Source organism: Bombus affinis, chromosome 6 (assembly GCF_024516045.1).
Source record: "Bombus affinis isolate iyBomAffi1 chromosome 6, iyBomAffi1.2, whole genome shotgun sequence".
In the NCBI taxonomy this organism is placed as follows: domain Eukaryota; kingdom Metazoa; phylum Arthropoda; class Insecta; order Hymenoptera; family Apidae; genus Bombus; species Bombus affinis.
The window spans coordinates 11,391,523-11,406,019 of record NC_066349.1 but is presented as its reverse complement, the minus strand read 5'-3'; the positions used below and the strand labels follow the sequence as shown (position 1 = coordinate 11,406,019).

Genomic DNA, 14,497 nt, shown 5'->3' with positions numbered 1-14,497 from the left:
AATTACATTTGTAACATCTCTCTTACATATTACTTATCAATTTTTACTATCTAAATATAAACTGGTATCGATAACTGCCTTTTTTTAACAGAATTTCTCCCATCTTCAATATTGATAGTTCCTTATCTTTCATCAATTTTTTAGAATGAATAATTGAATTGCAAAACTCGATACATATAAATAATTAAATAATCTCCCATTTATATAGTCCTACAAACAATATGAAAAATGTGTAAAAAATATATGTATTTTGTAAGTATTTGAACACACATCATCAAGAGTCGAATTGGTGGGGGCAATCAATCCATGCGTTATACTGCGAGCATTACCCTGTAATAGTGAATTTGATACAGTAAAATGTACTTACGTTGCTGACACGGAGGTGCGATTTGAATAAAAACGGGAAGAATCTTTTATGAAAATTGATAGAGTAAAAAGTAAAATCGACGAATCGGTAGGGTAAGTCGAAGATGGAGGGGTTGCCGCCACGAGAATGACGACGGCGCCGTGGCGGCCGCTACTGCCGCCGCTTCGCGGCGAGGGATGGAGATCAGCGGACGACAAGCGATGTCAGGGCTGCTGCCGCCGTCGGTTAACACGCACAGGTTCACACCCATCCTCGACAATACACTTTAGAGCTCCGGTGTCGCGGGAAACTGATAGGACGATCTTCTTCAGGAGTCAGTTCCACAGTGTAGTGAATCGATGCGAATGGCTCGTGCCTCAGAATATTTGGAAATAATCGAATAGAACGAAAAGTGATGTGCTTCTGGAACTGAATAGGGTGGCCGAATTTGTTTCTAATTCGCGAGATCGTACAGTCAAACCTAAAGGACAGAAGATACGTTAATCATTACGGTACGATAAAGATTTGCGAACGTTCATCGGGAATACAAGTTAATCGTTTCACGGTGAAATCCTCTTTTGATCCTGCGTGATCGAGATGTCGCAAGTATCCTCCGCCGAGGGAGGCATAGAATGAAGATGATGTAGACAACAAACGAGAGGCGAGAGGCAGAATCACGTAGAAACGACGGCCTGTAAAGCAACAGTGCTCTCTTGTGTAATGAAATTCCATCGTAGGACGTGCATTTGATTGGGACCTACCGTCGACGAAAGTGAGGGGAAGTTAGCATGAGGATAGCCCGTGTTAGTCCGGTCTCGACGAATCGAGGCTCCTTCGCGGTTCCCGAATGCCACCCGAACAGACCCATGCAGTTAAGGATGCGAGCAGTCAGGATGACCGAAGCAAGCGAGGAGTCGCGTTCAGTGAAAGCTCTAATCAATAAGCTAGGACTCGAGGGATTCTGAATTTGTTGATCGTTCGAGAAGCGAGTCTTCGTTGCAAGGATGTAGGGGGGCTCATACTCGGGGCCCCAGTGAGGGTTTCCTCCAAGGACTCTTCCGAATCGCTCGTATTAACCAAAACTAAAAAGAACGTTAAAAGAAGCTTCATTACGAATCCCTCGTACTCGTATTAAAATATATAAAGAGAAATATATAAAAAAGAACGATATTATTCCTCCTGTGATTTTTCGAGTTTGCAGCAGACCCTACCGAAAGTATATTACCAACGTACTTAATAAAGAGGAACGATCGGATAACGCTACGTGTTCGTTAACAATGTTTTTTTAAGGAATATCCGCCGCTAGTTCTCTTGTCGTCTTAGTCGTTTAATCGGTGTACGTAAATATAACAGCCTTAGGTAATTGTTAGTGAAGTTGAAAGTTCCCGGGGCGGCTCGACAATTCCATCGGTTCGAATCAGCCGAGCGAGAATTGTGTCAAACCCGTCGTCGACAAATTTTGGCTCCAGTCTTAGAACCTGAAAAACAGAGAAAAATAGAGAAGCCAAAAAAAAAAAAAAAAAAAAAAGGGAAATAGAATCGAAAGAGAGGAAGAAAAAAGATAGAATGCGTTTACGTCTAGGAAAATGTGGATGTTGTTAGTAGTATATGTAGATCGTGATATATCGATGGATATATAAAATGAGATGCGAAGATGCAAGAGGAAACGAAAAGAATGGGACGCGGTAACGACGTTAATATCGGCGAATCGTTTTTTCGGTGATGATAGGGCGGCTGCGCCTATCATCGACTTTAATCAAGCATGTCGCGTCAAGATTCGCCTGAAGCATCGTTCTCTCCTGGTAATGGAGTAGACCAGTGTCTATCGTTGAAGCCAGGAGAAATGATCGATCTAGGGGGATATATTATCATATTGATCAACGAGAATGACAAGATCAAACTGTACGGTGAGCATCGATGAGCAGCGTCATTAACAAACTTCTGCTGTTTATTTATCGTCGTAAAGTTAAAAAACATTTTCTTTTTCTTTTATTTTCTTTTCCTTTTTTTTCTCTCTCTCTCTCTCTCTCTCTCTCTTCCTTTTTTAATTAGCACCAGCTACATGCAGTTTAATGAGCGTCAGCAAAGCTGCTTGTCAAGCACGTAGGCGTGAACTGTGAAACCCTTTCTCTCTTTTGTTTCTCGTGTCTTTTCCTCGAGGATGCTATCATGTGTAATCATTGACATACAAACGAATTGGCTAGTCCGTTCGTCCTGTATAGTCTGTATCTACTGTCTGTTCGTGTATCATCTTTTTCTATTTAGACTCGTTCTTTTATATCATACTTCTCTCTCTCTCTCTCTCTCTCTCTCTCTCTCTCTCTCTCTCTCTCTCTCTACTCGGATTCAAATTCGGATTCAATATGCACTGTAACATTTTATACACGTATCCAATTCGTAAATGTTTGATGATTAGATTACTCTGATTATTATTTTTTCGAGTACTTACTTATATTCTTTTAGTAATGGGAATTGTTCCAAATGTATTGCAGGTTCTCCGGCCAACAACAGGGACACGTTGGAAGCGGTCGACGAAATTTTGGAAGTTAACGGTAGCAGGCTGGAAAATTCCAGTCAATCAGAAATCATTCAATACATATGTCAGGTATTTAACGTTCATTTATAGAATTGTTCGAATAATTTGTAGTAAAACGTAGAAAATATTCGAGAATACTGTATCTTTCCAGAGTTAGAGTATCATTAAACAATATGCATATTCACTGTTACTTTTCGTATCTTCTTTCTATTTTCTGAGTTAATCTTTTAGGCTTCCGGAGAGTACTTAATTTCCTATTATGAGAAAATAATATTCTGTAAAATCAGAATATAAGAGCAATGAAATAAATTATTGATACACGAATGTTGAAGATTTATAACCTATTTTTTATCGAAATACGTATAATCTCTGTTCCTTACTGGGAAACAACGTTCTTTCCATTAATCGGATCTAGATTTTTCTCTTTTCGAGGCATCGGATCGATTCGATGTTTCATTGGAAGTAGTATTTGTCAAGCAGTACTTTGCAAAAGTAAAAAATAAAAAGTTTTCTAGAAATTTTTCGAATATCCTTATGAATACTATATCTTATGTATAAATATATATACTGTTTACCATTTACTTTATTATACACTATATGTAAATTATATCTAATACTGTATACCTTTTACTACAAATATTAAAAATTACGTACTTATCAGAAGTTTTATAATTTTTCAAGTATGTTTCGATAGTTAAGGATACATAAAGTAAATATCAATTTGCTTATCGATTAATCGATCTATTTATTTCCCTAGTGCGTCAGCTCGCGAACGATATGTCTGCGAGTGCGGAAGAAAAGGGGAAAGGACAAGGGTGAGTACGTTTTAAGAATATTTATTATAATTTTAATTTGTGGAGATTTTAATAGGTAACAAAATGTATAAATAAAATATGAGGAGGTTAAATGATTTTATCGTGTAATGATTAGATGGCAGATTTTCATACATTTATAGGTTAAAGATGTAAAAATATACAGAACCCGAATAATATGTAAAGATACATAAAATATCCAAAGTAAATTACTCATTGCGGTATTTAGTAAGACAAATATCTGTTTTGATTTGATTTCTCTAGTCATGTTCAGAAAAATATTTGAATTTGAATATTTTGAACAACAGTGCGGTACCATAGAATCTATGGGGTAAATGTCGTAGATTATAGATCGACTATTTAATACATCATGTCGTATTTCGATATTGCGATTATCGCAATTGTTCCAAAAGTTCGTTAGTCTTCTCGTGTCTGAAAGATGAAACGGTTCGCATCAAAGTGAGTTCTGTTCTTTTTGGAAAAATATATATCTTGTGAACATTTATTTACGGTAAGGATTATTTTATCTGCTTGTTTTACTGCTGTTATTAGATCAATGTAAACTCCAGTACTTTTACAAAGTAGAAATATCCATCATTATCAACGAAAGATGTAATCATCTCCTCGCAAATCGTTTGACAGAAAAATGACTTATTATACATTTTAATAAATGGATTAATGAATAAAAGAATTTATAGATAAAAAGTAAGGAGATTAAATGAAGTAGAATCTATGATGTAGATTGTCAATCGATTGTTTAACGCATCATATCGATTTTCGATACATATTGCGATTATCGGAATTGTTTCAAAAGTTCGTTAGTCTTTTCGCGTTTCTGAAAGACGAAATGTGTCTTCTCGTCGAAGTGAATTCTCTTCCTTCTTGGAAAGATATATTTCTTCAGAACGTTCATCCTCGGTAAGAAGCATTTTGTCTATTTATTTTATTAGTATCGTTGAATACTCCAACATTTTTATGCAAACATCAGATAATTGAAGAAGTTTGTAGCATGTTCGGTAGTCGATGCAACTATTATATCTTATATTTAATGGATATGGGAAAAGTATAATCAAACAAAACACTAGATTCTACTCAGAATTCCTTAGTTACGAAGTTTTCGTTTTTCAACAAGATAACAATATGAAGAATAGACAAAAAGTAGCAAGAATTTTAATTTTTTAGATAAGTTCTTTAATTACGAGAAAGTGGATACTGATAGAAAATCTCATACGATAGATATCGGTAACATTATCGACAACTTCGACAAGTTTCTTTGCGTTATCATCTCCTTTCCCTTCAATCCCTTCAAATCGTTTGCCAGAAACAATTTTCCAAGACTAACCTCCCGGGAATATGAAAGATTCAAACCTCGGGCCTTACGTAAAATCATCGGCCGATTTCGTGTTCCCTCGTGCGATTCCGGCGTTCGCCAGGTAAATGTTCAGGTCGCCGCCAGCGTGTAACGGAGACGAATAGAGGGGAGAAAAGAGACAGCCAGGAGAACTCGGCGAGAGGCACAAACAGTGCACACGAACGGAGGGAATCTAACCTTCGAATGTATCCGCTGTCACGTTCAGGTCCTCGCTAGTACGGAACCGTACATACGTGCCAGCGGTTCCGCGGTATTCCGCGCGCTCTTATCGTCCTCCTAACCTTCCATTTCTAGTTTCGCGTACACTTCGTCCCGTGATTTCGTTTAATTTCTCACGTTTGCGTGTTTAGACGTCGTGGCTTGTCCCGAACACCTACTATCTATCTACTTTTACCTCATCTTCGCGCGAATACGTTCGACTTTGTGTTTATTCGTTCGATGATTATCATTGGTGTCTCTGTGCACTCGTGTTCTCCCTCTCTGTTTTTGTGTATGTGCCTGTTGTGATTCTCGTTCCCGGTTCTCTTACCGGTGGAGGGAAATCGAGACAAAGAGGAGCCAGATGGCAGCTGGGTTTGTCCTCGAATCGTCCAGAATCTCGAGGATATTCGATTATCGAGTCCCGAAATCGCAGTAAGCTGGTTACCGTTAATCGTCGATCGCTCGTCGCTGGATCTGTCGATACGGAAGGTGATTGCTCCTCTCTTATACTCTTTTCTTTTCTTCTTTTCTTAACCATCCTTTTTTTTTCCTCGAACCACGGTGACGTTGCTTTTTAAAGCCATCTTTCGCTCGTCCTCTCCGTTCGATTGTTGCGCAATCACGCTTTTATTCTTCGGCCGTTATATGGGTTCTATCTCCCGGGACCCGAGCAGAAATGAGTTTTCATTTGATTGCTCGTTTCGATTCGTTCGCACGAGTTATGTGTCATCAGTTACGTGACACGCTAATACCGTTTTCTGTCGCGAAAACCGAGACTAAGAATCCGTCGTGGTTGCAGTTTCTGGGTTAGACAGCTAACTTACAGCGGCTCGCTAAACCATTCGATCGCTTACCTTACAATATCGACTGATACATTTTGAAGTTTGCAGTTTTAGTTGCCACGAGACACGACTGTCATGATCGCAATGCTACAATTTTTAACTCGTCTCGTGCATACGTACGTGAATGGTTACGTTGTATGTAGTACATAGAACGTATCACATGTCGACGTATTAAAATGAATTGCCTATCATGTATACATTGTACGCAGTATACAAAATATTCTGGAGTTTCATTATCTGTGATCAGACACGACTGTCATGATTATAGCGGTCAAATCTCGAACCAATCTAAAATCTAAAAATCTACCTATGCATTCGACAACTACTCTTATGAATATATTGCTTATGTACGTAATTGTATTTGCAGAAAGAAAGCTTTAAATTTATCTATTAGATCTATGTATACAAACGTATATAAATATGGCGCAAGGAGAGATACCTCAAGTTCGATTAAATTTATCCACCAATCTACACGAGTATTTCGTTTGCCAGAAGAGAGTATAAATAATGTTAAACTTATTAAATATTTAATTCTAAAAAAATATATTTGCTATTTTTTTTTCTTTACACAGAAATTTTTTACCCACACACATACATATATATACGAAATTTAGTTGCATCGCTTGATCGATAAATTTACAATCGTCAAATGGAGAGGCGGTATTTCCTTTGACGCGATAATTAAACCGAGTATCTTTAAAGCGAATAATATTTAATGGTGGAGCGAGTTTCGCAAAGGATCGAAAAGTGCGTCCATTAGCAAGGGCGGATGGCACCGGAGAGTGGATTTCGATGAAGCTTTTAATCGTCAGGCCTGAATTTCTCCAGGCTGGAAATCGATAACATAAACGGACAAGCGATCCGTGTCGCCGATGTTAACGCGCGTTTTCACAGGAAAAATCGCTAAGCGCTGCCGTAGCGGTAACGCGCGCTCGTTGCCAGCCCGATAAAAGTGCGCGCGCACGCGCTCCCGCGCTTCCTCGTATTTGCCTATCGCGAATAACGCGAATGTTTTGCCGACGAGTAGCAACAATCGGTCAGGGTGCAGCACGCGTGTCAGCATTGCCGTGCGTTTCAACCTTTTTTTCTCTTTTGCTGAATGGCTACCTCGGCTACTTTGTTCCAGCGTTTCCGCGAATTCCTCCGACGTTTCCTCCTTCTTTATTTTTTCCACGAGACTTTCACGCGAGCGGCTTTCCCGTTTCTCTTGCTTCTTCGATTTCTTACGTTTGTCAAATTTCTCTTCGGACTTTACACACTTGTGTGTCACAGGTGTGAGAGTCCATTTGACTGGGAAAATTCCAATTTTCAAACTCGTTTGAACGTTACGACGCTAATTTTACCAGGTCCGGTCAAACATCCGGTTTCAAAATTTCATTTAAACTTGTATATTCTTATGTTTATCCGATCTTATGTTATCCGATCAATAGGTTTCTCGACTTCTCTTGATATAAGAATCTGCATGAAGTTAGACGAGCGAAAGCAGTGCATAAGTTTAAATGAAATTTTGAAACCGCTCGTTTGACCAGGTCTGCTAAGCTTGGCGCTAATTGCGCGTAACGTGCAATCGAATGTAACACGCAAACAGTAGAAACTTGATGGGATGAAGAGATGTTTAACTTTTCTGTTATCTACGACCTTAAATATGCCTGTTTTACGCGTATTTTAAGTTTCCTCTTCTTTTACTCTTTTAGAAATTTCCCAGCCTCCTTTGAAAAGGCTAGGCAATTGACTGTTACGCGACGCAATTTCAAACGAAGAATATTCAAGTCTATATCACGGTCTGCATAATATCTTGTTTCTTCTGTAGTTTGGTTTCTGTACATTTAAACAATTCTGTACAGCGTTCGGACGATCGATATTACGGTCAATATTTAGTGTCTCAACATTTGGTCGGCAATATATATACGCTGAAAAGGTAATGTCTTATTGACAAAAATACCTCGTAACTCGGGAACTATGTTGTACAGTGGTATTTCAACTCGTGTTTATTAGAGACTTTGTTTGCCCGTGTTTGACGAGCACTGTATGTTCGTAAAGCTTTTGCCCGATTCTTTGCACACCCTGTATATCGATCGCCTCTTACGTACATTGTAATGTCGAGAATGTTAAATATCGACGATGATGTTGATCGTTTGAAAATTAACGTAGAATTTCAATGTCTTTCCGTTGAAAGCAGAATGCAACAAACTAAAAGTGCATTTTTCTAAACTTGGCGTGTTGTCCGTATCACGTACGAACCGAACGTTCGAAGGGTTACGAAACAAGTTTTCTCGTAATATTATTCGAACGACGCGACACGATGCCTATTTCAGTGGTTTTTAACACGTGATGCAAAAGATAGCGCGATACCCAGCGTTACGATTTATTTACCCAAAGTCAGCGGATAAATGACAAACTTATCTAGGAAGAAAGCACCGAATTAATTTCTATACTCCTGACAGACGGCGTAAATCACGAGCGGCTAAACCGGTTTACTGGTTTGGTCGCCGATTGCAATACGGATCCATCTTAATACATTGTAGTTTCGCTGAAACGATGTACATTTAATAGAACATAAATTATGACCCACTTTTCCATGTATTCCCGAGTGAAATGTTGCGAAATTCCATGACAGGAAAGTATATATATATACACTTTCTTGTTATGTATATATATATAAATAGATAGATAGATGAATAGATAGATAGATAGATAGATAGATAGATAGATAGAGAGAGAGAGAGAGAAAGAGTCAACGCAGGAAGCGACGTTCTGGCGAAAGATCGTGCCATCTTCGGACGTAGCTCCTCGGGGCATAGTGAGATAAAAAGTGTCCCATCCCTTCGGTACTTACGTATAAGTACGTCTATGCATATATGCACAGTGGGATGTTTCTCGTGCTTTACATTTCTGTAAATATAAAAATATTAGAACGACTCGGAACGGAGTTAGATTTCGGGCTGTCGCAGGTATAACTAATACATATTCAACGTGACGCACGGTAAAAGAATACTTATCGTTACAATTTGGCTCGCAAGTACGAGTTCGTAACTCATTTAGAGCGGTCGTAAATGGGAATAAAATTTCTGTGCAATTATCCCGACGATTTTCAGTTTGTACGATTAACACGCGCGCTAAAAAGACACGGTACTACCAATAATACCGCTAAACAACAGAGTACCGTCGTCATATAAACTCCAGTACTTGTTCGTAATAGTTACGTTACGTTCGGTCGTAACTTGAAATCAAATTTCCGTGCAACCGGAGTCTTCTTCCGCTTTAAAGCCCCTACATTCGAGAATTGACGATTGTCAATGGGAATGCGCGTCCGGTACGCGTCGACTTTCCCCGAGTTTCTTCCTCTTTTTTGCTAGCGTGTGATCGATACGACGGAAGCAGGGCATACGTGGCAGTAGGAAATTATCGAGAAACGATTAATATAGCGTAGGTGAGAGAGGGTATAGCGAATTCGAGGGTACGTCATTCGTTGGCAGTGTGTTTGGCCTCGAGCGAGTAGTTGCGTAGAAAACAGGGAAGAGTTGCACGCATCGCGAGCACGGGACAATTACTGCATAGCGTTGCGAACGGTCGGCAGAGAGGAAGTAGAAAAAGAGCCGATAGTACCGGTGGAGGAACACAGCTGTGTTGTGTATACACTGGCGCTCATAACCGTTACGACACCTCCTCGTTTCATATGAAATGTGGCGAGTTTAGATTTTAAATCTTCACGATGGTTATCGGCTGACATATTCGTTGTTCCTCTGGTTTCGATCATGTTTTTCATACTACCGACTTTGTTCCGGCGTTTCGTGAACGTTCCAGTTCACCAGTTCAGGGGCGGATCGGGTTCAGATATAACCACAAATGGTTTCAAATGATAATAACAACAGCACGTTTTGTTCCGGCGTTTCGTGAACATTGTAGTTCACCAGTTGCGAAGCGGATCGGGTTCAGGTCTAACCCGAAACAGTTTCAAATAATAATAATCATAATAATAGCAGGTTTTGCGAACGTATTCCAGTTCACATTCTTTCGGTGCAGACTGGCTTTAGGTCTAACGCGAGACAGTTTCAAAAAACTATAGCGATAATACGTTTCGGTGGCAAGTTTTGTAAACATGCTGGTTCAGTTTTTCGTAGAATATCAGGTTCGATTGTAATCTGAGACGGTTTCAAGTAACAATAATTATAGCGCGTTTCTCTCCAAAGTTTCGTGAACGTTGCAGTTCACTTTTTCGGTACTAGATCAGATTCGGGTCTAACTGTGAAACAGTTTCAAATAATTGTAGTAATAATAATAGGTTTTGGTGTGAAGTTTCAGCAACACGAAACGCTTCGCTTCTTCGTGTTAGATGTGAAACTGTATCAATCATTTTCAATTGTATCAAACACTTTCCACAAGTTGTCTAATACTTATGAACGGGGCTGTACACGTGCGATACACGCCTGTGTAGGTGTGTTACGTACGGCCGTGACGGAGAAGGGTGAGAGAGAAAAAAATAGATCGGCGGAAAATATTTATGCCTGTCGTGCGCATCGGCCTAGCTCGTTTGATTATCAGGTCATCCCCGTAAGTGATACGAATTTTCCCCTGTATTTTTAGAAAACTAGGCACCGCAGCTTTCTTTCGCCGGCTTATGGGACGCGGTTAAAGATGGCATTTCTTCTTTTAACGCCGGACGTACGCTCGTGCATGCCTTCGGTCGATTCTTTCGATTTCACGTTTACGCTACAAAATTTCCTCTTTTAATGTGCGTTCTGGCTGAATCTGCGAACCGCGAAGTTTCTTCTGGAAAGTTTTTAGCGCTGACTATATAAATATTAAGTTAGCATATATTTTGAAATATGTATGTATCGATCTCTCTTCTTTGCTTCATTAGAGATGTCCTTTTATATAGGGTGGCAGGATTGTAAGACATTTGGCTATCGCGAAAGGAGTTTGCGACTGAAGAAAGACTGGAAAACACAGTTGTAGAACTACACACTGTGGATGCTTAATTATATAAATGTCAAGAATGTATAAATTAAGATTATACAAATGTTAGAGTCATAGTTTGAGACATATATATTCAATTTATATTCTCCTTTTATTTTATTGCAAATGTCTTTTTAAATGGGGAGGAAATATTATTATTTAACTATTGTAAAAGCGACTCGCGCGTTGAGAAAGTTTAAGAAATAATAAAAAAAAAAGAATACTTTACCGATTGACCGATTAATTACTGCAACGTGCTCGATTTCCACGTTACGCATTACCGAATTCTGCTGTATTTGCAAAGTTCAATAACTTCGTATACCTGGAAAGTAGAGAGCTAAAGGTAATAAATAATTAGAGTATTATATTAGGTAATAAATAATTACCGTATAAATAGATAAATCACGTACCTATATTACGCGTTAGTACGATAATTAACATTCGCATGACGCCAATATCGTCCTATCGATCGTCATAGCATTAATTGCAGACATAGTAAAAACTTGGGAAGTTTCTAGCGGTCGAAAGATTTACGAACTCCGCGCGACAAGATAGCTAACAGGGTCGAAGGTCGAGTCGATGTTGTACGAGGTTCTCCGGTGAATTACGGCCGTTCTCCTAAGTGCTCCGTACATATTAGCGCGGTGCAATTTAGGCTACGCGCTTTCCGGTGCTAATGGTTCGATCTTATAGCGGTGTGAATCGAATTTGGCCCCGTAACAGAGTGGAAAGTGGCCGCCGTTAATCGAATTTACTTTCACGCCGTGAGGAAGAGGAACGCCGCGTTCCACACTGCAGCGGAGGAAACGGAACGATTCCAGGAATTTCACGTAACCGCGTGAAAGACCGAGCCGCACGTTCCGCGCGGACTAGTAAGCGTTCTGCTTAATAAAACCGCGTACCGTTCTATATTTCAAACGAGAAATTTCTAGTGAAACGCGTTCCTAGGGAATTCTTTTCTCTTAGCAAAATCCGCCTATAGTTAATGCCCTATTTCTAGCCCGTTTGCTCGGGGGTAGGTCAGAGGCATTCGAGAGAAGCAAGCCGGGGATATTTGCGCGAGATTTTTGTATTTTTCCGAGTATACAGTAGCTCGCCAAAGTATTCCAAACATTTACTATAGAATACTTTTATGCATGCATTGCACACGTTATATAAAACATTTTAACGAGATAGGTCTGGCTATGGTTGTAATGGCAAACTTTGAAACCGATTCGAAAATGCATATAGAAGTTGCAGCATATTTATTGAAAGTATATCGTTGCCAGAGATCGTCGCAAAATTTTAACGGTCAATTATTCATTTATTATACGCGCTATAGAAAACATTTTAAAGTTGCATTGGCGTTGTAACGAGATGGTACTGACGTGATTATAATGGCAAACTTTGAAACCGATTCGAAAATGCATATATAAGTTGCAGCATATTTATTGGAAATATATTCTTGTCAAAGATCATCGTAATATTTGCACCATCAATTATTCGTCTATTGTACGGGTTATATAAAACATTTTGAAATTGTTTTGGGGTTGTAACGGGATGGTACTGGCGTGATTATAATGGCAAACTTTGAAACCGATTCGAAAATGCATATAGAAGTTGCAGCATATTTATTGGAAATATATTCTTATCAAAGATCATCGTAATATTTGCACCATCAATTATTCGTCTATTGTACGGGTTATATAAAACATTTTGAAATTGTTTTGGGGTTGTAACGGGATGGTACTGGCGTGATTATAATGGCAAACTTTGAAACCGATTCGAAAATGCATATAGAAGTTGCAGCATATTTATTGGACGTATATTTTTGTCAAAGATCATCGTAATAACTGAACCATCAATTATTCGTCTATTGTACGAGTTATATAAAACATTTTGAAGTTGCATCGGCGTTGTAACGAGATGGGATCGACGTGATTATAATGGTAAAATTGAATGCCCATCTGATCATGGATATTCTATGTATTACACAAAATGTATTAGAATCTATTGATGCATTAAAATGAATTGTGTATCATATGTATATATCGCACGCGGTATACAAAACATTTTGGAATTTTGGCGTTGCAATGAGACAAGTTTGCCATGATTATAATGGTTAAATTTGACAGCAATTGTAATAGTAGTTGGAAGATATTTATTGAAAGTATACCAGAGCCAGAGATCATCGCAGTATTTAAACAGTCAATTATTCGTCTGTTGTACATGTTACGTGAATTCCAAAATTTCATCGAATCAGACATCGACTGCTATGATCATAATGGTTGAATTTGAAACCAACTCGAAAATGCATGTAGAAGGTGCAAGATATTATTTATCGCAAGCATGTCCAGAGATCGTTACGATATCTAAACAGTCAATTTTACTTGTTCATCAAATTATTGTAACCATCAGGTTGGTTTGAAACCAATTGAAAAATACACGCAGTCGGTGACAGTAGTCTGCATGTATCGAAGCTTCTATATCTCACTTATACTTTCTAAAATGACGCAAGTATTATTAACGCGTTCTTAAAAGGAATCTACGATATTAAAATATATTTGTCTCGCAAAAATATTGGACTAAAGTTACATTGGAAATTGCAAGGCCTTTCGAGTTTCGGTGAACGTCGAGCTTCAACATTCTCAAACGCTTGCTTCTTTCCTTATTCTGAGAGTAAAAGGTCGTGGTAGATATTTTTCTTTGTCGCGTAGGTTGTCATGCTAATCACTGTCGTTTACTACGATCCATCGAGTTTCTCAGAATGACTAAAACAACATCGATTTCACCGACTGGAAAGATACGAACAACTCGGGTAACATTATCGAAGAAAAGAGCGCAAAATACCATACGATACTTTGCGGAAATTAAGTAGATTTGCGAATTACGGTTTAGTATATTTGAATTCGTTGCTGCTGCAAAGGCAAAGTGTATAAAATTCGCGTGGCGATTAAAGACTTTCGTAAAATCTATTGCTCAAGACATTGAGCCACGTAAGCAGAAGTCCGAGGATCGTCACGATGCTGACACACGCGCGTATCTCGCGTGAATGCAGCAGATGCTGTACGGTACACGAGAATGGCAAGGCTTCGATGATGGTCGATTCATATACCGTGCTTGACGCACGGTTAGGCGAAAACCAGTTTTCTAACTGTATACGCGATCCCATAGTCATTGTATATGTGTGTGTGTATAGCATTTACGATCAAATAGCACAAATCACTCATTGCACGACAATCTCGTAAGCATTCGCGTGACACCCACATTACGCGTTAGTTATTTTCTCACATCGTGTTACGATATCGATATCGTTGCGATATTAATGGGCGTACTATGGCTTTTCTTTCGATCGCGGATTTTTGTGTATTTATGCAGATGCATATGATATGAATATTTTGTGTTTGATAGAATACGAGGATTATAGGAGAAGAACGTAAAATTCTTCATTAT

At 38.9% G+C, this 14,497-nt stretch overlaps 1 protein-coding gene across 5 annotated transcripts in view; it reads left to right on the top strand.

Moving 5' to 3' along the window:
- The first annotated feature begins 542 nt into the window (after nucleotides 1-542).
- Nucleotides 543-14,497, top strand: part of LOC126917434 (protein PALS1) — a 129,515-nt gene continuing 115,560 nt past the window's right edge. For 3 of the 5 annotated variants that reach the window (XM_050724272.1, XM_050724271.1, XM_050724273.1), the window contains exons 1-3: nucleotides 544-2,253; nucleotides 2,839-2,951; nucleotides 3,640-3,697. In XM_050724272.1, coding sequence (XP_050580229.1) covers nucleotides 2,109-2,253; nucleotides 2,839-2,951; nucleotides 3,640-3,697 — 316 coding nt within the window. In that variant the 5' untranslated portion in view covers nucleotides 544-2,108. Of the gene's footprint in view, nucleotides 2,254-2,838; nucleotides 2,952-3,639; nucleotides 3,698-14,497 lie in introns of all 5 variants that reach the window. The other 2 variants (XM_050724270.1, XM_050724269.1) reach the window with 1 other exon arrangement.